The sequence below is a fragment of the Puma concolor genome, chromosome C1 (genome assembly GCF_028749965.1).
Source record: "Puma concolor isolate L17-30 chromosome C1, mPumCon1.1.hap2, whole genome shotgun sequence".
Lineage (NCBI taxonomy): Eukaryota > Metazoa > Chordata > Mammalia > Carnivora > Felidae > Puma > Puma concolor.
In genome coordinates, this window is record NC_141674.1 from 140,937,730 (window position 1) to 140,963,964 (window position 26,235).

The window sequence follows — 26,235 nt, forward strand, 5'->3', positions numbered from 1 at the left end:
TCACGCCTATCATAATGGCTAAAATCCACAATACAAGAAACAACAAGTATTGGCAAGGATGTGGAGAAAGGAGAAACTTCTTGCACTGTTGGTGTGAGTGCAAACTGGTACAGCCACTCCGGAAAACAGTATGGAGCTTCCTCAAAAAGTTAAAAATGGAACTCCCCTACAATCCAGCAATTGCACTATTAGGTGTTTACCCAAAGGATACAAAAATACTGATTTGAAGGGATACATGCACACTGGTGTTTATAGCAGCATTATCAACAATAGCCAAATTACAGCAACAGCCTCCATGTCCATCAACTGATGAATGGATAAAGATTGGAGGGGTGTGTATGTGTGTGTGTGTATATATATATACGTGTATACATATATATCTCTATATCTCCTTCTTTGTATACATACACACAGGAATATTACTCAGGCATAAAAAAGAATGAAATCTTGCCATTTGCAATGGCATAGATGGAGCAAGAGAGTATTATGCTAACTGAAATAAGAGAAAGACAAATAGCATATAATTTCACTCATATGTGGCATTTAACAAACAAAACAAATGAACAAAGCGGGGGGAAGGTGGGGGTGGAAAGAGATAAACCAAGAAACAGACTCTTAACTATAGAGAACAAATTGATGGTTACCAGCATGGAGGTAGGTGAAGTATGGGTGAAATAGATGATGGTGTGATGAGCACTGGGTGTTGTATGGAAGTGTTGAATCACTATGTTGTACAGCTGAAACTAATATTATGTTGTATGTTACCTAACTGGAATTTAAACAACAACTTTTAAAAAATGCTGATCCTGTAAAACAAAAAGGAGAACCAGAATTTTATTCTGGGTGCCCTTTCTGAATCTAAAGCTCATTGTTTTTTCTCCTCTCTAAGATGATTGTATTAACCCTTGGCAGACACATCTCAAATTGAGTTTTTGGCCCCAGTAATGTATGTGAGTACAGACATTGTATCTCTTATTTATTGTTTTCTGAGTGCTTAGCAGAATGCCTGGTATAAATGCAAGATTTATCATCCTAATATTTTCAAGATTTGGATAAGCTGGTATGAGTGGTTGAATCATGATCCTACTTTTTCCTAGTGAATGTTGTTAAGAATAAAGTCCATGGTACTCTGTGGGTATTTTGTATTTTCAGAGGATGATAATGGATTGGGTGGGTATAAGGTAAAATTCTCTCTTGTATTTTGCTTCCGGCACTTAAAAAAGCTAGATTAAATATCTCTAAGGAAATCCATATTTAAACTTAGGAGGACAAAAGAACTTTTTGTGTACCAGAAATAGAACACCTGTTAGAGAAGGTAGAAGCTGCAGCGTAGGAGCTGGGCTCTCGATGCCCAGGCAGGTTAGCAATTGAAACCCCAGTCCCCCTGCAAGGAAGGGAACTACAACAGGGTCTCAGCATAGATCCCATGAACACTGTTCTTAAATGTAACAGGAACCAGAGTGTCTCCGTTGGCCAACCTGGCCTAATAGCCAGAAGCAAGTAACACAATCCTTGTTGCAGATGATAAAGTTTTTTTGTTTGGGCAGATTTCTTCTTCTGAGAGGAGTGTTTTCATCTATTCTTGTCCTTCTTAGTAAAATTTCAGCACTCATTTTGAATTTCCACTTGGCCTTCTATTCTTTTTACAAGGGAAGCCGGGCCTATTAAAGTTTGTCGTTAAAGTGTCTTACTGCGGGATAAGTGATGCTTTCAGGAAAGTGTGAATATGAGTGTTGATGGGCATGTTGGACTTAGTAGAGCTGCTTCCTCTAAATTATCCATTTCATTTGTTTTATTGGCAGTTGGAGTTAGCCTTGGCTTGCTGACTCATTTTTAGCAACTGTGCAGGAAGTACCGTATTTACCACATTGTTTGGTCTCTTCTTTTTCAAATCTCCCTTTGAGTCCATTCCTTTTGAGACCATTTCTTCATCTTTGGACATTCCATCAACTCCTTACTGCCCACAATCTTTGTCTTGTTAAGAAAAGAGTTCCTTGGGGCGCCTGGGTGGCGCAGTCGGTTGAGCGTCCGACTTCAGCCAGGTCACGATCTCGCGGTCCGTGAGTTCGAGCCCCGCATCGGGCTCTGGGCTGATGGCTCAGAGCCTGGAGCCTGTTTCTGATTCTGTGTCTCCCTCTCTCTCTGCCCCTCCCCCGTTCATGCTCTGTCTCTCTCTGTCCCAAAAATAAATAAATGTTGAAAAAAAAATTAAAAAAAAAATAATAAAAAAAAAAAAGAAAAGAGTTCCTTAAGATCATAGCTAAGATGTTGGTTCTATTTTTAAAAAAGTATTTATTGGATATTTACCATGCACTGAGCCTAGACCTAGGGACTTAAAAAATAGTTTAAAAAATGATGTAGGTCATTTCCCTACCCCAAAAGAGAGTTTATGATGTCAAGGACATGCTGCTTGTTGAAACCCCCATCATCTTTGCATATTTTCCGTGGAGGCAGAAAATGCCACATGTAGGATAAGATGCTGATTATTACTCAGACCTGGGAAATAGTCACGCTTCTGGACCAAGTGCCATGTAGGTCCTTTACTCTGGGCAGTAATAGGCCAGGTGGGCTTTGCAAATGTACACATCTGGCTACCTGCCATTCCCTGGAGTACCTGAGAGTTGCCCATCTCTGTTGAATCTGCCTTTGCAGAAAGCACCCCTTTCTTTTGACATTCTGGAGCATATCCTACTTGCCAAAGAGAGGATCATAAACCAAATGGAAGGCCAGCACCACAGGTGAGGGGTTTTTGACCAGGCCTACCATCTGTGGGGAAAAATGGATAAAAATATTGTGCTCTGCTGGGGAGGAATGATTTGAGCCATCCTTGAACTTGAGTGTATACCAGATACCTAATGTATATGTGGAACTTTCTTAGTGTCAAATATAAAACCATCTAAGTCACAGGAAGCCAAATCCTGACAGTTGTATTCTGAAACAGCAAGCAGCAGTTCTTAACTGTTATGTTAAGATTAACAGATTCCTTAACAGATTCCTTTTGAGATCCTCAGCCCAGGGGGAAAAATCTATATAGACACAATATTTTGCAAATAACCCTAACAAGCTTACAAGTCACCCCTCCCTGCTCTGAAGAACTCTGCTCTGTGTGATGGTCCTGGAGAAAATACCAGAATGGTTTAGTCTGACTCATCTTAAAGACTTCTTTTTTTTCCCTTCTGGAGCAAAATACAAGCTCTACTGTAACCTTGTTCTGCAACAAAGACTGCAGTGAGAGCCTACTCAGCAAAGTCTCAGCAGATAATTTTTAGTTCAGAGTCTCCGTGAAATGATTCTAAATGTAAAACAACTTTCAGATACCATAGTTAGTCATTTGCTTTTTCATTATCCTAATGTCTTTTGGTTGTGAAAGATAAAACAGTCATGTTAACACAAACCTATCCACTGCAGAATAGATAGAGATAGATATAGGTACTTAGGGGAAAGCAGTATTGGTAATAGATTATAAAGCCGGCTCTGGAAAATAGCAGACATTTTTATTTAGTGTTTTGTTTGTTTGTTTCATTTGATAGGTAAAACCTTTGCAGTTCTGGCGAATTTTGATACAGTAAGGCTATGCTGTTTTAGCTAAAAATGGAAATAAAAATATACTAGTCGATATGGCGACTTTTCACTGTTGTTTTGATGGGGTTACTCTGTTCCAGGAAGTGTGCTAGGATCTTTACACACATTGTCTCCTAAGCTCACTTGTACAATGGTAATGATGCCACTTTCCCTACAGTCCTGTTTTGAAGAATGGAAAAAACAAAATACAAATCTAATCCTTGGGCTTGCTGTTCATTTGGTTGTTTTAAAGTCGTCTGCCATCCAATCACTCTTTTATTCAGAGAAACCTTTGTGAATCCTAAATTCCTCTATGTTGTCTGTTATTGGCATCCCTTTATTCTGGGAGTGAGAAATAAGGCTAGGGATTTGGTACCTGTTGCTCTGCAGAGACCAAGCATTTTTTCAAAATCAGATAATCTAAAACCAAACAGTTCCTTGGTTTTGTTAGATCCCAAATCCTTGCCATGGCTTGTAAGTAAGTGCCTGTATGATCTGGTCCCACCACCTCTGACTTTGTCCCTGCCCCCTCCCCCCTGCACGTGCACTTCTTCCTATCTTGGAACCCTAGTGTCTTTTCCCTTGATTCTTTGCTTGGGTGGTTTCTTCTCATACTGGGTCCACTGTATATGTAAAGTAGGTCCTCCTATTCACCCACACATCTCTCTATTGTACTTATCTCAGAATCATGACTATCTGAAATTACATTTTCCCCATAGTTAGTGTCTGTCTTCTCCTTCTAAAATGCACACTTCATGAGAGCAAAGGCCGTGTTGGAGGTCCAGTAATAACAATTTCTTTCTATGCACTACATGTCAGTAATGACATTTGAATGAATAAATGAGCTTCTGTCTCACATAGAGATTACATGAGGAAAACCAGGGGTTCTGACTTGGGATTCCTGTTTGGAGATATGTTCTTAACAGCGAATGCTACCTAGTGAGGATTGAAAACTGGCGAACACAGCTAATTAGATAAGTGCTTTATGTGTATTAACTAATTCCTACAACCCTATGAGGTAGGTATTAATATCATTACTTCCATTCTATAGATGCAAAAGTTGTGGGACAGAGAGGTCAAGGAACTTGCACCAGTCTATAAAGAGAGTAGATTTAGAAGCAGGTGTTTGAGCCTGTACTCTACCTGAAAGTGCCCATGTGCCCAGCACTCGGCTGAGTGCTTCATACACATGATGTCATTTAGTCTGTGCTTCTATACTCTGAGGTAGAGACTGTTATTGTGCCTCTTCTACAGATGGGCAAGCCGAGGCTTGGAAAGTTGAAGCAATTTGTCTGAGGCCCCATATTTGTTAGTGATGGAAAAGGGACTGAATGTAGATGATACGACTCTGAAATGTATAATCTTAGGCATTATTTCCATATTACTTGAATATGGGTTGCTATTGGAACACAATGAATTTGAGATTTGTGAAAAAGGGACGAGTCTCTCCTACTCAAAGTTTCTCCACTGGTGTAAAGCAGGGGTCTTCATTCCTTGGCTCCAGATTCACAATGAATATGGAGCAGTCCAACTTAGAGAAAGGAATAGGAGAAGGAGAATTTGTACCAGCATAATGACTCGTCTGTAAGGAATAATATAGTTAGCTATTAGAAACGTCCATTTCTTCAGAAAGAGCATAAAAATAAGATTTAGAAATCTAATAACTGTGAACGATCAATTTTGGTTTCTAAAATGAACCAGGACAGAATTTTATATATGTATTTACATATCAGTAGGTCGCATTCTGTCGTGAGCTGAAATGCAGTATAGGAAGTTTAGCCCTATTGGCTTTTGAAACCTTCCAGGTTTTCCTTTACACTGAGTACTTCTTAGAGACTATGTTCAATTGGTGGCAGAAGCCATCTATAGGGATGGGGATGCTGTTGGCTATATTTTGTCTGCTATCTAGTTCCATCTTTGTAGGTAGGCATTATTAGCTATACATGCAAAACCAATATACTCACAACACAACAGGGGGAGGTAAAATCCCTAGATTCTGTGCGTTATGATCCTGGCTTCAAACAAAATATCCATGTGAAGGATTATGCTCATATGTGCAGAGATCAAACTTTTCTTCTTTGAAAAATTTCCTAAACCCACAGAGACCGGCTGATTCAGCAAGAAGAAAATGAGTTCAGGCAATATTATTGAACTCTAAGGTTCTAGCATTTTCACAGACTTGTATTACAAGTGCTGTTACTTTCACAATCCTATGTGATTCTACCTGAGCCTATATTTGATGCTTACAATTATCCAAAGTGTGGGCAGAATGGGTGTTATTAAACCACTTTGCAGATGAGGAAATTGAGGTTAATAGAGCTTAAAGAGCTTGCCCAAGGTCAGACAGCTAATAAATAGCAGAGCCAATACCTGAACCAAAGTCTTTGGACTCCAAGTTACATCCTTTTCTGCTTCCCACACCTCTCCATTGCCAAAGAGAACCTGTTTGTGGTGATCCTGTATGTTCTCAGCATCTCTCCTGAAGATTTTCTTACTACCAGGTCTGCTTCTAGAGGGTAGAACCAGTGGGACTTAAGATGTACTGTCTTCCTCGGTGCGCTGTGGACGTCTGTTGTTTCACTGGGTATCAAACCTGACTACTTCACCTCTTTGAAAGCAGAAGCAGTATTTGTGGGCTAGGACTAACATCACATCAGCATTTCAAACAACTCTTACTCTGTTTTCTCTAGAACCTCCTGGCAGCTTGTTGCACCCAGTGTGACAGACACAGATGGGGATGGCATTGTCTTTGTGCTCTGGGGTCCAGCAGAGACTCTATTTCCCAAACTCGTTGTACATTTATGCACTGCCCTTCCTAGTGCTCTGACTCTTAAGGTTTCTTCCAGGTTTTGAAAGCGTTGCAAAATTTCTCAAACATAAATGTTTACTCAGAGTATGGACTTGACAGATAGGTGGTTCAGTAACTTCAGGTGAACGTGCCTCTGAACCCTGTTTGTTAAGTGATTGGCTGATTCAGCACAAAGTACGCTGGCTAGCCTCAGGCAGTGAGGGAATGGGGTGCGGCCACACCCATGCTGTTCCTTGTTCTTCCGGAACCTGAAAGGCCTTTGGGTGTCCTGCTAGAGCTTAACTGGCTAGTGCAGAGGCCTGACCAGTAGAAGGCAGTAATTACTTAGCTTTCTTCTGTGAAAAAGAATGCAGTTTGCTTACGGGTACGGGCCCTATAGAACAAGTAGATGGTTGGATAGATTTGAATAATCAGACTTCCCAAATGGAAGCAAAGCCTGTTCCTCCTGACAAACAAAATGCAGATAAATGCGACCAGTCTCTCTTTTCATTGTAGATGTGAGTTTTGGACTTTCCCATAACCAAGGTCAGAATGCTGCCCCTCCGTCATGCTCTGGCTGTAGCTGTTGTCCAGATCTTTATCTTGTCAGAACACTGGGCATTGGCCAAGAACATCAACTTCTACAACGTGAGGCCTCCTCTGGACCGTAAGTAGTGGTTGTGTCCTGGTTCACGACTGTAGGGTCAGGGCGACAATTCGAAGTCCCTCTTTCCACCTATAATAACTTTGCCTGCTCTGGAATATTTGGTTTATACCTAGAATAAGCCAGAGAGTCTTCACTACTTTGGTGAGGAGGAGTAGTACATAATGACAGAAATTTTCTCCATTTCTTTAAAATGCTTTAGATTTCTGCTGAAGTCTCAAAATGGTTCTTGGTTAAAATACTCTGTTTGGGGTGCCTGGGTGGCTCAGTTTAAACATCTGACTTGGCTCAGGTCATGATCTCACGGTTCATGAGTTCAAGCCCCGCGTCGGGCTCTGTGCTGACAGCTCGGAGCCTGGAGTCTGCTTCTGATTCTGTGTCTCCCTCTCTCTCTCTGCCCTCCCCCTACTCACGTGCACTCGCTCGCTCTCTCACTCTCAAAAATAAATAAACATTTTTAAAAATGAAAAAGTAAAATAATCTCTTGAACACTGTCACCACGAATGGCTTAGCAGACAGTGTTCTTTGTTGATCTCTTTAATGGAGAAGGATATTGGCTGTAGGAAGGAAGTTTCTCCGTATATAATTTATATATGGTTGTGGAGCCCAACATGAGGTTTGAACTCATGACCCCGATATCAAGACCTGAGCTGAGATCAAGAGTCAGATGCTCAACAACCGAGTCACCCAGACACCCCTAAATGATATATTCTTTCAAATGACCATTAACAATTTTGAAACAGATTTGTATATTTGAAATTAGGTGGGAAATAATACTTGGATTTTCATTAATATGCATAGTCACCATTAGAAAAGGCTGTATAAAATTCAACTTTTCCACTAATAATTTACACAGAAGCAAATATCAGTGAACATTATCTATAGGATAATATATTTTATATGCATACATGTGAATATTTGTACTTTTATACGTATATCATCTCCTTTCTCTCTTCAGACAAGTGAGACTTCTCTGATATACTTTATTAGAGAAAGATTATAGACACCAATTGGTATAAAGATGAATGGCTGTAGTTCCCACACCTGGAAGAGTATCAAAATCATGATAAAAGCCTTTAAAACTACATATTCCTTGGTCTCCTCTGCAGAGGTTCAGTAGTCAGAAGGGTGGGATGTAAATTATATTCTTTGCTTTCCCTGCCCCAAACCCTCTTCTTTTTAAAAAAGCTCTCCTGATACTATTCATGCACAGCCAGGTTTGGGACCCACTGTCTTTATACCACTTCTAAATGAAGCCTATATATTACTTTTCTTCCCTTTGTGCTTTCTTTATTATTTGTGACACTGCGTGTGCGTGTGTGCATACACACATATATTGCATATATACCATGCACACCTTGAACTGTCATTTATTATATGTTTCTAAACTGGTAATGATTGTATACTAATAGCTTAATGACATGGCACAAACACATTGAGATTTTCGTAAAATCTAAATTATAGACAAATTTTGAAACTTTAAGCCTAATAAAATTTTATGATTAAAAAAATCATTAAAAAATAGAAATATTTGACTAACATGATCAGTTTACTAGGATGGTCGGACATTTTCCTTAATCTTTATCCATTTTATTCTCCAAAAATGGAAGAATTGGAAGTTTTACGTAAGGCTTTATGCCATGGCTTATAAAGAAATGTCAAATTTATTACACTTTTGACTTCTTGCCCATTAAAATAACAAGATACAAGGTTGGGGAAAAAAAAACACAAAAACCTAAAGACCAAAAGGACATTCTAGTTACTTTCAATCCAGACTGCCAGCAGTCATAATTCCTGCTTTCTGTAACACCAGCATGAGCATAAGAGCCTGAGAATTGCTATCATCCTTACATTAAAAGTTACATTCCTGATTGAGGTCTAATGTTGTGATAATTGACGTATATCAAGTGAGATTGCTTGATTGAGGTTGAAGATGGCTGTAATGGAAGTGCGTGTAGACAGAAACTAGCAGAATTTGATGTGCCAGGGACTATGCTAGATATTTTTTATTGCAGCCTCCTGTTTAATCTTCATGATTCCTCTGCAAGTCATGGGGATCTTCACTGTTAGCATTTCTCTAAATATTATTATTTCCTGGAAGTTAAAAATGATAAAGCTACGCAGTAGGAAGAACAGAATTCAAGCTCAGGTTAATCTGACTCCAGTTCTTTTCAGGGGCCACACTAAACCAAATCATTGGTTCCAATCCCGCCACCACCCTTTCCTGTGCTCTCAACCCCCACTTATTCCCAAGTTATAAATTGTAATGAAACAATACCATGGGTGTTTCAAAGTGGCTTGTGGAACCATTTTCATTACTCTATAGTAGATAAGCACAGACAAAATATTTAAAGAAAAGAGAATAAATATGCCCCGAAGTCTGGCAGTTAACTCCAGCTCCTTGGCAATGAAAACTCTAAGGATGATGGTTTGTAAATTTCGTTTGATCTGATAAAAGTTGCTAATTTGTGCCATCTTTGATGTTTAAAATTTTTGTCTTTTTTAACCTTTCTGTTTCACTGTGCATTTTTCTTTAAAGCTACGCCATTTCCAAATAGCTTCAAGTGTTTTACCTGTGAAAATGCAAGGGATAATTATAACTGCAATCGATGGGCAGAAGACAAATGGTGCCCACAAAGTAAGTGCACTGAGTTTGGAACACTCTCTGGTGATTATACCTCATTTAGGTCTCTCTTAACTGGCCGTGAGCGGACCTGCCTTATATAATGGGATTAGCATATATCAACAGGCTGATGATGTTATATCAAAATCAGATTTCTTTTAGTAGACTGTGCAGGTATCAGACTACTCCGAGAGTACTTGGAAGCTGATGGTATAACCTCAGTTTGTGTGTGCTGTGTGTGCCTCCAGGGAGGATTTCTTAAATAGTATTTATCAAGCAGAACAAATAGTCCACAGTGTTGTCCAAGGCATTCTAAGAATTTCAGAAATGCTTGATACCTCTAGAAAAGTCACACTTACTGGCTAAAGCAAAGAAGGGTTTTTATACTCTTGAGATACATTGGTGCCTTGGTAACTCATTCATTCATTTGACAAACATTTGAGAACTTTTTAGTTTGCTTAGCTCCCGGATACATCCCTAGTGGTTGGGGACAAAAGTAGAAGGGAAACTAAGTGGGGTCTTTTATTGTCTTTAGGCGGGAGAAGATGATAACCGGGACTATGGTGGTAGGGATAGAGGGACAAGAAGTCAAATGATTTAACATATATAAACTTGGAGGTAAAGCAGACGGGATGTGCTGAGGGATGAGTTGGAATTGGAAAGCTCTACTCAGAGCTATAAGATGAGGCTATTCAGATTTTTAGGAAGTACTATTTTTTAGGTTTTCAGACATAAAAGGCCAAGAAAAGCAAACCGACCAACCAACAAACTCTTCTAGAGCTAAAGATTACCAGTTTTGGTGTACTATTACCTTGACTCTTTTGGAAATCTTTGTACCATATTCTATAAAGCAGTAAAATAGCCTTACCTCTTCCAGATAAAGCCAGTGTATGGTACCAATGATTAGTACACACTGCAGACCTCTATGGGGCCTGAGACTCTTAGGCTGTAAATTAGCACAATTGGTTGTGACATCTACTTGGAAAGTATTTTTCTTTTTTTTTAATGTGTATTTATTTGGAGAGAGAGGGAGAGCGAGCAAGCATGAGTGAGAAGGGGAGAGGAAGAGAGAGAGAGAATCCCAAGCAGGCTCCACATTCAGCATGGAGCCAGATGTGGCGATCGATCTCACAACCACGAGATCATGACCTGCACTGATACCATGAGTGGGTCACTTAACTGAGCCACCCACGTGCCTCTGGACAGTATTTTTCATGATTTCTTTTCAAGAGTAATTAATTATTTTAATTTTGTCTTGAGGTTCTTTTACATTTCTGTAGAGTGACCTTAAATTGTGTGTGTGTGTTTGAGTACATTTATGTATCTTGTGCATTTGGAGATTTGTTTCTACATTTTGCACAGAAATTTATCTTAGTAATTGCAAAGTTTTTAAGGTTGGCCGATGCCTCTCTTTACTAATTTACTTCAGAGGGTGGGTACCATTCTTAGCTATTTGCTTTAAATGCCCCTGAAAACCGGGTGGTAAGGATTTTAACAGTAGCAAATTACGGCACTGATGTCCAACTCCTTGTACTTCGTCTTCATGGACTATATTATTTTGAATTGTATCCAAACCCTGTTCCTGCTAGGAACAGCACAGTACTCTGATTTGTCATTCATGAATCAAAGCCGTCTTGAATGGGAATGTGCATGGATATTTCCGGGTTGCAGAGTTTCATCTCTGTTGAAACACGTGAGCAGAAGAAGGGAGCTGCAGCTTTCCATCAGCAAGGAAACGCCAGAGATGGGAAGGGTGAAGGAAGTTGGCTCTTCCAAGTCCAACTTGAAAACTTGACTCTTAACGAGACTGCCACGGAACGACCCTACATTCCAGTGTGCATGACACTACATTTTTGACTGTGCTCCAGTCAAGCCCCAAAGATACTAACCATCTGGAATTCTACCTGAGGGTATAATTTCTTGCTTTTCAGTTAGTCATCATTTAGGGGCGTGATAGTCAACCATTTCTCGGGGGCAGACTGGCCCACAGCTATTGTTCTTTGTCAGCTCAGGTTTCCTTTTCACCTTAGAGCTTTACTTCTGTGGTCTGTCAGTGTTGTTAAGAGAGGTTCTCTGTGTAACAGGATATATGACAAGAATGACATTTCTTATTTTATTTACCCTGGCTTCTATTCTGACTTTCTAGGGTGCTTTAGCATGTGTAGCATTTTATACGAACACATGCAGCTACCAGTTTCCGATTCTTCTTTATGTGAAGTATAGGTCGAAATGCCTTTCCCAAACATTCAGTGGTTCCCTGTCTTTCTAAAGGCAGAAGTCAGCTACTCTCCTAGAGCACAGCAAAGCATCATCTAGTTTAACACTAGGTATGCTGCGAGGCGGAATAGTGTTCTGGCTAAGAGTACAAACCCTAGAAAACTGCCTAGGTTAGAATCCTATCTTCCACCACCTTCTGTCTAATGTAACTGTGGGCAAGAAACCGTGCCTTGGCTTTTCTATCTGTAAAATGATATTAATATGACTTGCCTTAAGGCTTATTGTAAGGATTGACTGAGTGAATACCTGTTAGAGTGCCGCACTGATGGCGTGTTAATATTATTTGAAGCTTACCACAACCCTATCAAAATGTCGGACACTTGTTATCATCTTTTATTCAAAAGAAAATGAGCTTTAAGGACCTAATAGTGCTCACATGTGACAGAATTCTCTAAAACCAAGTGCTCTCCACATTAGTAAGGTTTCCCCCCATTTTATGACATTGCTGCTATAGTCCCTTCTCAATAAACTAAGGAGCATTGCATTGGTCTGAGATAACTGGAGAGAGATGCAAAACTGAAGTGGCGGGTCCTAGCATATTGAATGAAATCACTTTCTTTAAAAGTAGTAAAATGTGAGTACTTAAAGCTATAGGGAAAACTGTAGACATGAGCTAGCTGTGTGCAGGGAGGGGCAGAGAGAGTAGGAAAATGGGAATACTCCGGAAAAGTCAAACATGCAGGGAGGATTAGAGCATGAGTAAGAAGTGGATGGGTCAGGAAGGTGGTCTTGATGTATACTTTGAAGCACCTGTTTTCATTCTGTTCCACCACATGTCTGTTAGTATACAAGAAACAAATGCTGAATAATACACCAAGATGTGTTCTAACCCACTGCATTTTACGTTTACAACTCTCATTTTATTTTGGAGTTCTAGAACACGTGCTTCATAGGGAGAGAGACAGAGACAGAGATGCTGGCACTCTCATATGAAATGAGCAGACCGGAGGTGCTGATGAAAAGCTTGTTCAACTTTTTTCTCAGCTTTAGCTGGCACCAAAGGAGAGGCATCCACTCCTGCCATTAAACTTCTTGCCGAGAAACCTAAGGATCATCCTGAGTTTTAGTCTTTCCTGAAGTGATTGTTGAGTTTCTCTTTTGCAGCGTGAAACATGACGTTGCCTTTTCTCCCCCTGCCTAGATACACAGTACTGTCTGACAGTTCACCACTTCACCAGCCACGGAAGAAGTACATCCATTACCAAAAAATGTGCCTCCAGAAGTGAATGTCATTTTGTTGGCTGCCACCACAGCCGAGATTCTGAACATACAGTAAGGAGTGTGTGTGTATGTGTAAGGTTACTGTCCTAAGGTTTTTCCTACTGGTCATTAGTTATACATAATGGAAAGGCAGGAAGGATAAAGTAACCTGTTGTATACATGTAGTCTTTAAGGAAAGACTCCCTTACAGTGATGTAGTGGAGACCAAAGAGAAATTGAAGACTTCCTGTCCTTCAACAAAAAATGTCACTAAAAACAAATGGTAATTCCCGGACCACAGAGCTCCATCCTAGACCTCGAACTTGATTTGTTTGAAGTCTGTTCTGGAAGCCCAAGAGCCAACCATCCATGAGAGAGTGATGAACGTTACAGAACCCAGCTCATGTATTTTGTTTATGGCCAGATATCACCGAGAACAATGCACAGGGTAGCTGGGTTGTGGAAAGAGGGAAATGGGGATGCCTTTTACTAAGGAAACCTGGTCTTAACCCCTACCTCTGCTTAGATGGGGACATGAGAGTCTGAAAGAATTGATCTTAGTTTAATATGATGAAGTATAGATATATTTCAGATCAGTTGATCTCCTTAATTTTTTGTCATTCTAAAATGAGCAATTTCACTCTTTTATATGCCTGGAATTGTGAAATGTTTGACAAAAAATTACTTGAAAAGTATGTTAATTTTATGAGATTTTAGAATTTGATTTAGTTACTGTGTACAGAAAGTGCTTCTGATACCAGTAGCTTTTAGCTCTGGCAACGTTGGAGAGTCACCTGGGGAGTTTTCACAGCTATATTGGTGGTGGTCAGGGAACATCCCAGATCAGCTGAAACTGAACTTCACGTGGGGTCTTGGGCATTAGGCTCTTTTTTCTTTCCTTTTTCTTTTTTAAAATTTTTATTTTTGAGAGAGAGAGAGAGAGAGAGAGAGAGAGAGAGACATAGAGTGCGAGTAGGGGAGGGGCAGAGAGAGAGAGAGGGATACACAATCCCAAAGCAGGCTCCAGGCTCTGAGACATCAGCACAGACCCTGATGTGGGGCTTGAACTCACAAACAGGGAGATCATGACCTGAGCCACCAACAGAGCCACCCAGGCATCTCTCTTTTCTTTTTTAAATTTCTCCAAGGAGATTCTGATGTTCTTGCTGCCAGGGTTGAAAGCAGCTGATAAAGACATGTAGAGTTGCTGCCCTTTTCTTAGCCATCCTGGAATGGCTAAGTTTATCAGGTTGAAGCCTTGTACCAGGTATTATGACAGAAGATTGCTTCCTCTGAAAACACCTTGTGCTGTGAGGGAGCAAGCCTTTTCCACTCCTCAGCAGCCATAATTAGCAAGCCTTTGCTGTTGTAATGATAGAAATCAGTTGTTAGTATAGACAATACAAAGTCATTATTATCCCTTAACAAGTAGTACTGAGAAAGAAAATCAATGGCCAGTCCAAAAGGTTCCTAGCTTTCATTTTCATGTCAGTGTTTTTCCTTACAAACCTTAGAAGATTTGTTGACTCAATCAAGCAGTCTTATTCAGTTTCTCCTCCTCTTTTTTCCTTTGCTTATGCTTGGCTTGCTACAGATAAATCGCTGTTAAAATGAAAAGACTCTCAAGATAGTCCTTACTTTCGGGTTAGTGGGGGAAAGGTACTCAAGGGCCTGAGTATCTCATAGACCGGATGAGTTGGGTAACTAATTCTGTCCGTCCTCAGCGCTGTGGAAGCATTCTTTTGTTCTTTGTTTTGCCCTTCCCACTCCTTCCCATTACTTACTCTCTTTCCCCTCTCCCATTGCTTCTGTAACAGGAGTGTAGGTCTTGCTGTGAAGGAATGATCTGTAATGTAGAGTTACCCACCAACCACACTAATGCAGTCTTCGCCGTGATGCATGCTCAGAGAACATCCGGCAGCAGTGCCCCCACGCTCTACCTACCAGTGCTGGCCTGGGTCTCCGTGCCTCTGCTGACATGAAGCCACTGTTCCTAAGAGAGACAGAAACTTCCCTCCGAAGCACAAGCCAAAAACTGTGTGAACGCTGAACGTTTGAGTGAAGACCAGTCTTGCACTTGGTGAAGAGTGCACCTTGGACGACCCCAAAGCAGAAGCCAGTTGTTCGCTGAGCTAAAGCACTCCTATGTCGGGCCGCAGGATGGAGGAAGGGCATGTGGCAGGAAGTGAGGGGATTGTCTGGCTTCCAGGCTTCCTGGTCAGAGGGGCTGCATCTTGTCTCTTTTGCAGGGAGGATCCTGCCAGTATCTGCAACAGAGAGGTTGCAGCAGCCTGTTTTGGTCCTGCTGACCAGGCCTTTAGCTGAATGGACTGCTTGACCTCAAGACTCCTTCAGAAGCTGCTGGGTCAGACTCTCTCATTTCTGTGATTAGCTCAGAGTGTCCCTATGAAATCAACTCTTCCATCATAAGAAAGCAATGTAAGTGAGAAAGGCAGCTAACTATAGGAAGAAAACTTCAGTTGAACTAATATGAAACCCATTTACTATTGTGAGGAGAAATAAAGCTTTTAAATTATACGGTATAGAATGCATGCTTGTGTGTTTCTTGACTGACCTGGTGACCTCGGATAAAACATTTACCAGTGTCGTAAAGGAGGTCACTGAAGTTAAGTTTCCATGCACCATGGGTGATCTATTCCAGCTTGAATTATGAAATTCTCTGCCAAAGTGACTTAGCTTTTTATATTTCAGGAAGGATACTTCTTAGGATGCTAAACGGTAATTAGTCAATTGAAAAGGTCAGGAAACCTTCCTGATGGAAGAGGATGAAGCCTTACCACATGTTGTACCCTCAGGGGTAGCAGCTTCACTTCAAAGAAACTGGCCAGAGGGCCCCTCCCCCATACAGTCAGCTTTTCTCTGAATGTCAGGCCCACCAAGAGAGCCTTTCTAAAAACATGCTAAAATGTTTGGTCCCTTTGTGTCCTCTTTCCCTTTTATAATAGTCTCAGCAACTTCTGTTTTCAGAATCCTGATTTCCTGCCTTTGCAGTTGGGGTGAGCTCTAAACACTCTGCCCTTGTATGTATGGTGATAATGGAGTATTTTTGTTTGTTTGTTTGTTAATTGAGCATCTACCATCGGGAGACTGAGTACTCCATCAAGTCAGTCCATTAATGACACTATCCTTACCATGTGGGCTCACCTATGGTGGGAGTCCACAAACTATGGTTCATCAGCCACATACGTCCTACCACTTTTAGCCTGTTGGATTTCTGTAACAAATACACTATTAGTTTTGTGGCTTAAAAATTTTAATCCTTACAGTTCTGGGGGCTGAGAAGTCCAAGATCAAGGTGCCAGCAGATCGGGTGTCTGAGGAGGGCATTCTTTCTGGTTTGCAGACCACCATTTGTATTCATACAGGGCAGAATGCAGAGAGAGACTGGCTCTTCATTCCCTTATATGGCACTATTCCCATTCATGAGAGCTCCACTTTCATGACCTAATTAACTCCCAGAGTCCTCATATCCAAATACTATCAAATTGGGAATTGAAGCTTGAACATATAAATTTTGAAGGGACACAAACATTCAGTTCCACAGCAGCCACCTATTTTTGTGAATAAAGTTTTATTTGGAACACAGACATGTCTTCATTTACGTGTTGTCTATGGCTGCTTTCATGCTACAACAGCAAGGAGGAGCAGACGCAACAGACAGTATATGGCCTACAAAGTCTAAAAGATTCGTTCTCTTGCCTTTTACAGTAAAACTTTGCTGATGCCTAACCTATGGATTGGTAAAACAGAATAGGGAGAAACCTGCTTGCTTTGCAGGGACCATGGTTCTTATATGGTGGTTACTCAGCCTGTGCAGTGGTTTGCCAAATTGCATCCTTTATATTCTTTGTCTTCTGCGTCAGTGAATTTTTCTTCTCTGTTTTGATTTTGTTCCACTGATTTGATTCAGTTTTTAGTTGTTATGTGCTGATGTCAGGTGCTGGCCTATATGTGTCTGTCTTGTCCTTGATGCACTGGGAGCATCTCGTCTTAAGGCTCTCTTGAGCTTCCAATAAAACAGGGAGGGAGCAGACATCATTATCTCCCTGTCTCTGGCTTAATCTTAGACTCACCTGGAAGCATTGGTTTTGAAGCCTGGTGCAGATTTATCCTTCCTTTCACTCAGCACCTTGAAGTATTTGAGTTTTCATAGCTTATGCTTGTTTGAAATTAATTATATATGGCTTCACTTGGAACATTTTAATAGCATCTTTGGTGTCTTTTTCTTCCCCAGGGTTTCTTTTGACTGTATAATTGACGAATCGTCTGCTAAAAAGCCCTTAGCAGACAGTATTTTTTTCCTTCCTGATTTTGTTTCTGCTGTCTCGATTAATGAAGTTTCTCTCTCTCTCTCTCTTTCTCTCTCTCTCTCTCTCTGTGTGTGTGTGTGTTTCCTGAGGAAATCATTTTTTCTTCTTCACCCTGCATATCCTGTTTGCATGGATTTTACTCCTCACCACCACCCTCTTGAGCATTTAAAATAGGGCTGTGTTAAGCAAAAGGGGGAACACACAGAGGAAACAAACTCTTCATAGATATACAGCTCAGTCACTAGGGGTGCCAGATGTACAAAAAAATATGGGATACCCCATTAAAATTGAATTTCAGATAAATGATTTTTTTAGTATAAGTTATTCATAAAGTCACAAATCTGGCTCATCTAAGGCAGTGTTTTCAAATCCTTGTAATCAGAAACTTCTGGTTTACTTCAAAACAATACAAATTCCCAGAGCATCCTGGAGATGTCGATTCAGTAGATCTGGGGTGAAGCAGAAGCCTAATTCCAATAACTGAGCGTTAAATTAAAGAAAATAAAAGCTCCTAGGTGATTATGATGCTCAGCCAAGTGTTACCCTTGATCTGAGAGGATAATTCCTTCTCTGAAGCCCAGGCCTTGCTTGGCCATGTAATATAAGAGCTAATGAATAATAAACATGTGTACAAATAACCTAGGTTAGAGCTGTGGTTCTCAAAGCATGGCCCCAGATCTGCATCGACATCATCTGGAAACGTGTTAGAAATGCACATTCTCAGACTCCATCCCAGACCTACTGAAAACTCTGAGGGTTCAATCTGTATTTTAATAAGTCCTTTAGGTCTCTCTGAAGCACATACAAGTTCAAGAACCACTAGACCAGAGAAGTGCTTCCCAAATGTCTTCAGTAAATGGGTCCTTGGTGACTGCATAAGATTCACTTAGGCAGCTTGCAAAAAAAAAAAAAGAAAAAAAAATTCAGATTCTTTATGTTGGAGTTGAGTCAGAAAATCTATTTTTAACAAAATCCTTGAGTGATTCTGATACACAGCCACTTTGGGAGCTACTAGAGAGTAGAGTTGGAAGTGGCAATGGTGACCAGAAGGCCCAGATGTTAATACCTGGCCTTTGAGTTCTAACATGAAAGCCCTATGCATTATAAGTTGATTCTTGGTGGTGTCTCCAGGGTAATTTTAAAACTAGAATCCAAGACATAAATCCAATCATTAGAGTCCATTGCATGAATTTTTTAGTCCATTGCATAAGAATCTGGAATGGTGGCCAAGTGTCCCAGACCTTGTACTAATTTGCCCCTCGTGAGCAAGAAACTGAAAAATACTTGGGTGTCAAAATATCCAATGAGAACTGGAGTAGTGGGGGCAGGAAAGAAGAGGTAGGTTTGTTGTTAGAAAAGAGGATTAATTATAAATAGGAGGGTCTGAGAGAATGAACTCTCAAAAGTCTGTTTTGTCTAGGCTCCCGAATAAATAGATTCTAGAATAAACTTTCAATTCCCTTCCATGACTCATTTTCTGAAAAAGAAAAGAATGGTACTGAACACTTTTTTTCCCCATCTGTGTCTAAACTCTTCCTACATCCATTTCTGAGTGAAGTTAGCAGTCAGAAGTTATAGGTGTTATTTTCCATACAATCTACATTCTGTTGTGTCAGTCACTGTGAAATATGTATTTCATAAGAAGAGGGAAGGAGGTGGGTGGTTTTCTCTTCACTGGGAAAGAATTTCTAAAGCCACACGAAGCATGAATTGAGCGATATGAACTGGCATGGACTTGGGAAATGAGGTGTGGTGTGGGACTGGGAAAATGTATTTCACATTTGTGAGAGTACTAACTCTTAGGCAAAAGTTTTGTGACATGTAGATTGCCATTTTATAAAACTTTGACCTTTTGATCTTGGACATTTTATTCTTCACCTACTTGTCATTGACTCTATGATTTGTGGACGGATACATCATGCTGCTGGGCATGTCTGGGTGCAAATCTTGCCAGAAGCAAAAGCTAGTAGAGCATGCACAAAGGTAAAAGTAGTGAAGCTGGAAGGCACACGGCTGTCATAATTTGCACCTGCCTCTGGGCACAACTCCACTATGTGCATCCGAAACCATCCAGCATCTTCCCATCATGCTTCCTGATTCTCTCTTCACCTCGTAATTCTGTCTCCTTCCCAGACCCCCTCTCTCACTGCTTTGGCCTCTATTTCATCAGAGGCTGAGGCTGGAAGCCAAACTATCTTCGGAGTAATCCAGAATGTGAACTAGTCATGGTCTAGGCTGTGAAAATGAGGGCTTTCATGGCTTAAACCCGGGAATACTACTCAGCAAGTCTGGGGATCTGCATTTCCAGCCAGCATCTGATCATGAGACTGGTGATTTGGATACTGGTCATTTGAGGGCATCATCTTAGAAATAGTAAGCTGAGAGCACTGCACAACCCCCACGCCTCCATATTTGTGCTTTTTTGGTCTATGAAATTTGGCCTCAGCTAAGAGAAGGACACAGGTCTGCCCCTGGAGGACACTTGGTTTGGCAGAGCTGTCATGCTGGGAAGGGTCCTGGGAGGCTAGGACAAATGGGAACTCTGGGAAACCTGGGGCCTCTTCCACGCAAGCTGGATGTCCGTGGTTCTGACCATTGACTGAGGCAGGAAGAAGCAATGTAAAGCGAAGGGCAAGGTGAGCTCGTCCAGAGTGGCCAAAGACTAAAACTCAAATCCAATGCAAATATTCTTCAAAAGAGGATAGGCAACACAGGGGAAGTAGGTCCTAGAGACAGGTTCTGATAAGGTTGGTAAGGGTCCCCAAGGTGTGTACCTTTAATAGAAAGCTGTACCCATCAGGATGTGGTCACCCTTGGCTTAGTTCAGCGAAAGGGAGCTCACTGTTCCCTGAGGCATGTGGGGTGCCTGGCAGAGGGTAGATATTGAACAAAAGAGGAATTTAAAAGGAGGAAGGAAGAAATGGTTCTGGGTGGGCAGCCAGAAATGTCTGCTCCAGAGCCCCACAGTCAGGCCATGTCCCAAGGCAGTTGTTAAGGTGGCTGAGAAAATACTCTCATGTTAGAGAGGAGAGAGCTGAGCCCTCCAGAGCTGTGCAGATTTGCCCTAACCACACGGCCAGCTAGACGGAGACCTTATCTACTCTCCTACCTGCTGTGATTTCCACCACATTGTTGATTAATGTACATTGTAAATCCCCAAGGAGTGGAGAGGGTTTGCAACACTTTGTCAACTATTCTATGAGAGAAGCTTTTCTTCCTTGAGCATCTGGATTCCATAGAACATACTTTGTTTAGCCAATAGTACTTTGCAAATGTAGAGAAATAAGGGAAAGGAAATAAGAACATGGGGATAGGTAAGACACTGACTCCTAAAACATGCATATATCCTAGGGATTTTAATGAGTGTTTTCAGTGCATGAACCTTGAACCCTTCAGAAACACCCATTTCTCCAAGACTGTGGGCTCTGTCCTGTACAGACCTATTTCCGATATCCTTAGTTGAGCAGAGGTAGAAAACTGAGAAACCCACCTTAAAAGGGGGTAACTTCAAATACTTTGTCTTCGGCTTTGTTCTCATGTTTGTTGACCTATTCATTGTCCTGAGCGGATTTTAATTCCACTCATAGCAGTTTCCTCTAGGTCTGGAGAGCCCACGGCTCCTTGGGCTCCACTCTAAACCAATCAAGAATACCATGTTTTCAGAGGATTATGTTTTATTGTTGTCTCTCTTTCCATATGCCCCCTGAAGAATTATCTGAAGTCGTCATTTGTTATTTGTAAATATTTTTGATTTGTTATGAAATCAATCTTGAGTCAGAGATGGGTCTTGAATATTATTTATCTTCATTTTTAACTAATTACTTTAAACTAGAATTTATTAGTGAACTGAAGACGAAGATTTGTCAGGGATGTGATCAGATTCTCAAGGCAAGTTCTTCCATATGTTATCCAACAAAGGAAAACAAAGATACAACTAAGTTGAAAGCAAAGGAAAAACATAGCATTTTGCCTAAGTTAGGTAAACCTGCATTTCTTTTGATGGATCTTTTCTTGCATTTAATCAGAAATACAAGTGTCTGACATTGATTTTAGAAGATGTTTTTCAGCAGTGTTCATGATCTGGGTCTTTTATACTTAGTTGGCTTTAAAAATTCTGGAATTTGAAGAAAGACATGAGGGAGATTTTGATCAACAATGTCTCATCTTTAACTACCTGGGGCCAGGGAGTAATTATTTGATTGATATAATAGATTAGTCAAATAATTCTACATGACATCTGTATTTTGCTTTTTAATGCAAAGTTTCAAAATGAAAAGTGAGTTTAATTAAGTGGAAAGATAATCCATGATTAAATAAGATAATGAAGCACATATTGCAAACAAAGGAACATGGTAAAAACTTAAGAGTTCATGATTAGGGAGAAAATAGTCAAATAGTTTGAGGCAAAACCTTCTTGACTATTATTATTTTTGTTTAAAGCAAGAATGCTAGATTTTATCTACTTGTGGAGCAAGGGAAGGGGCAAGGCCTAGCCTTCCCCATTTCAATATCAACTGCTCTGCAAATGTAGTTACTGATGTGGTTTGGTGTCCCTTGTCAGACGTGGGGACATGTTTGTGCCAACGACGTAAGGGCAGTGTTAGGTACTCAGGGTGCAGCTCTCGGGGCTCACATGCAGAATCCTAATAAGCATTTACCTCTTTTACTCAGAGCAGCCCACAGTGCCTTGAGGGAAATGTAATCTGAGATTTGCACAGAAAACCTCAAGTGTGGAGGGGCTCCACAGTGCTAGCTCTCTTGGAATCTGTGCTGGGGTTCAATGGCACCTTACGGGACGCAGTCATGGCTGGCCTAACAGGTCACATACATTTGGGGAGCTTTAGCCATTGCAGCTCTGTTTAGACAGTTTAGCTCTAGGAGTGGTCAGGGTCTGAATGACTTATGCCCTAACATCCTAACCATACTCAGGACCAGGTGGTTGAATGGGCATGGCTCTTATTCCCTGTGGTTCTCTCTGACCGAGGATGAGTGGATGACATTGAGTGGGTCAGTAGGTGTAAACATGAATTATTTACAAGATGGGAGTAGGAAATGGCATTGCAATGTAATATATTATCCCATTTGAGAATTAGGTTCTTCCCACCCCTTGTTTTGTTCCGTGAGACTAAACTTCCCAATTTTTATGATAAGTTAAGTTTCTAAGACTTTGATATTGTACCCAGGTTCTGATGTGTTTGTCCTTTATTGGGAGCAGGTAGAAACCAACCTCTGGCAGAATTCTTAATAAAGATGGACAGGCAAGAAGGGAGGAGGAATCAAGAAAGCCTAGAGCCCAACAGTCTTCAAAACTTCTGGCATAGCTCTTAAAGAACCGGATGTGGCCTGGGCATATGACAAGAGATATGATTATGAACAAAAACATGGGCACAGAGGGTCCTCAACTTCCTGTCCCTCCCACCATGCCCAGCATTGATTCCTGTAATAGGGCCAATGGCAGGGAAACCATGGCTTGGCCCAACAATAAGTACATTTCACAAAGTCCTTAATATCACCAGCATTTGATGTCCCATTTGTGCTTATTACTTATTCCTCATCCTCCTCCTAGGCATTGCAGAGGAATAGTTATGACCCTCAAGTACTGGTAGTCAGCAAGTGCTGCAAACAAGTATGAACTGATTTATCTCCATCTTATTTAAAGTCTATCTGTTACATTCTATACACTACCCTTTTTTTTAAATTTATTTGTTCATTTCGAGAGAGACAGAGCAAGCAGAGGAGGGGCAGAGAAAGAGGGAGAGAGAATCCTGAGCAGGCTCTGCGCTGTCAGCACGGAGGAGCCTGACGTGGGGCTCAGACTCATGAAACCCAAGATCGTGACCTGAGCTGAGACCAAGAGACGGATGCTTAACTGCTGAGCCACCCAGGCGCCCTATACACTACTCTTTATATTTTCTGTGGTTTTGAAGTCACTAAGATGCTCTTCCTGTACCCTCATCAAATTGATTTCATTTTATTGGCAGAGAGATTCTCAGTTACTTTTCACTGAGGTTAGATTTCCTGAAACTTCAAATGCTTGTTTTCATTTTTGAAAATAATAGGAGGTGTAAGCTGTACATTATGCAATGTGCAGGGCTTCCATTCCATTAATTGTTTGCCTAATTTTCTTTTAGGCAAATAAGCAAATTAATTTATACAAGCTATTAATCCAATTATTAATGCTTTTCATTTTGTTGGTTTCAGCAATCTCTGCATGACACACACTGCAACAAAATGGAAATTGATTTCACCAAGTCTGGCAATACTGCAGTGTTTTGTAACCTTTGCAATGATGCTGATTTGAAAGGCTGGTTTTAATTATCCTTTCTTTGTGTGTGTCTACATCTCAAGATGTTGATGCGTAACAGTTCTATTGCACCTGACAGTTAAAAGTAAATTCATCTCAAGTGTTCCTATACTGCCCTTGATGCTTGTCACATAAGGAGACTTTAATATGCCCACTAGAAGAGCATTAGCCTAACTTATCTGCATCTTAGCATATGTGGGGAAAAGAAACTTTCTCGGCTACAAGGCAGTGTAGGAATCAGGCCTCCCGGCAGAACAGAACCTGATTTAGGCAGATCTCTTTGAGCCTGGAACTAAAGACCCCCTGGGATTCAAGACCCACGTAAAGCAGAAGAACTTGGATCTTCTGTCTACTGTGCTGCCTTTAATGTGACGTTCCCATCACACCGCTTTTTGGTGTCTTCTCATTCTGCCCCTCCTCCTGAGGACCGGTTCTCTGACCCTCTCTGTTGTGTGGCTGCTGCTTACTCAGACATTTGAATCCTTCATGACTCTGGCTCTCCGGACCCTTGTCACTTCTCAACCTCATGACCTTTCTGCATTTACTCCTGCTGCACAAGCTTAATTGCTCAGCACTTCCCTGCTTTGGAAGTCATTTCTATGCCAGGCTTCCATGGGCCCTTGTCCTTTTAGAGGTTGGCCACCTCAGTCCAGGGAACTGCGGTCCACGAGTGGGCAGGGGGAGCATGGCTCACAGGTGTGAGAGCAGGCTCCCTGGGTTCTCTCTCTGGAAGGCAGTGAGGCATGGCAGTTTCCCTTGTAGTGGTGATGGGTGAGCTAGCTACTATGATTGGTCAGAACCCCAAATAAAATGTGAGGCCATACCTTGGAGGATCTTTTTAAAGCTAAATATGACAATATAGGTACATCTTTCTCTCCTGGTCTCTCTTTTACCTTCACATCCCAACCTTCCCCAACATCAAATTCATTCCACCGGCATTGGAATTTCAATTAAGGAGACCATGACTTGCCAGCTATCACATTTTCAATGGCTTAAAATTTTGAAGTGGTGTGGAAACACTCTGTGTCCTAATGTTCTACACAGTGGAGCTATGTTTATAAAAGGATAAAATCCCAGAGCCACAAGGGAGATGATAGAGGTGACAGACCAGAATGCTTGCTTTTCCTTTGAGCCTGACCCTTTTATTAGTTGCTCTCAGTTTTCAAATCAACACCTACTCATGCAGCCGAGCAAGAGGCTGCAAGCCCAGGGTCACTCTGACTGCAATAGGGAATTAGAATGTGTGAGATTATTTATATGCATAGCATTTAATTAAATCTCATAGAGGTGAAGTCCATCTTGAATGTACTCAAGCTGTAACTCACTGCCTGTTTGCTGGTGTTGCTGTTGTGATAATTGATATAATATCCATCGGTCTCTCCAAGTATCCATACTAAATTGGAAGATAAATGTGCCTCTACTTCTGGAGACTTACGCTCTAAATATCTTAATGCAGCATTTCCAATTTCCTGTTCATCTTGCTGGTGGGTCTTTCTAACTGAGAACAAAAGCCAGACTGATAATGTTTGCTTTAAGAAAGAGTATTAAAGAGTAACAAGATAGTTTGTTTGGTCAATATTCAATTAGGCCTTTTTGTCTTTATCCCAAAGTTTTAGATGGTGGGATTGCATTTCTTTATTCTCAACTAGGATTTAGTTTTCCTAGGAGAAAGTTTCTGGGAAATCTCTGACTGCAAGATAACCAGATTTTTGCAAAACAAACCACAGGGTTAAGGATGTTTAGTAAAATGATAGAACTAATGAAAATGAAAACCTGATTAAAATGTAAATTCTTGCTTCTGCCTGACCTTGTGGTGTATGCGTCGGTAAAGCTTCAGGGCAAGGTCCTGAGGAACAGCCTGAATTCTGGAAGTTAAGTCTGCACCAGAAACCATCTAAGTAGCATTTCTTATTTCAGGGATAGGGTCTCTTTCTACTCCCATCATGATATTATTACAAGGTCTTCGTGTCACTTATCACCAGACATGACTTGTTGGTCCTCCTCTCATTCTGCCTGGCCTTGCTCTCCCTTATAATGGATGAGGGTCCTCCCTGTCTTTTGGATTTACCAGTGGGTATGGCAGTTCAAGTGGAGGTCTCACATAATACCAGTTTTCTGGATCATTTGATTTATTTAAGTATCTATAATGCCAAGGCCCCTGGGCATTCATCCAACCAACTGCTTATGTTTCAATAAATAATGTCAGCTCTGAGACTCAACTGAATTAGGCCAAGGACTGGCTAAAGTGTTGTCTCTCCTGATCCCTGAAGGTTAAGAGATTTGGACTGTCAGTGGATAAGACCTTTTTCAGAAAAACATTCCAAGATCAAAATTTTAGAAATATTGTCTCATTCATTATTCAAATTTCAAAGCATTTCGAAAATCTGTGTGTAGGTTTTGTTTCGGTTGGTGTAGAGCAAGAAGCTCTAGAAATTCATGAAGAGAATTAGAATTTAACACCCAGTAAAACATTTAAGTAAAAGACAA

General features: G+C 40.9%; 1 protein-coding gene across 5 annotated transcripts in view; it reads left to right on the top strand.

Annotated features, from left to right (window-relative positions):
- Positions 1 to 15,661, top strand: part of LYPD6B (LY6/PLAUR domain containing 6B) — a 178,496-nt gene extending 162,835 nt beyond the window's left edge. For 3 of the 5 annotated variants that reach the window (XM_086718550.1, XM_086718547.1, XM_086718548.1), the window contains 4 exons: positions 6,866 to 7,016; positions 9,553 to 9,651; positions 13,055 to 13,185; positions 14,931 to 15,661. In XM_086718550.1, the coding sequence (XP_086574676.1) occupies positions 6,902 to 7,016; positions 9,553 to 9,651; positions 13,055 to 13,185; positions 14,931 to 15,095 (510 nt within the window). In that variant the 5' untranslated portion in view covers positions 6,866 to 6,901 and the 3' untranslated portion in view covers positions 15,096 to 15,661. Of the gene's footprint in view, positions 1 to 889; positions 951 to 6,865; positions 7,017 to 9,552; positions 9,652 to 13,054; positions 13,186 to 14,930 lie in introns of all 5 variants that reach the window. The other 2 variants (XM_086718549.1, XM_086718551.1) reach the window with 2 other exon arrangements.
- Positions 15,662 to 26,235: the final 10,574 nt, after the last annotated feature.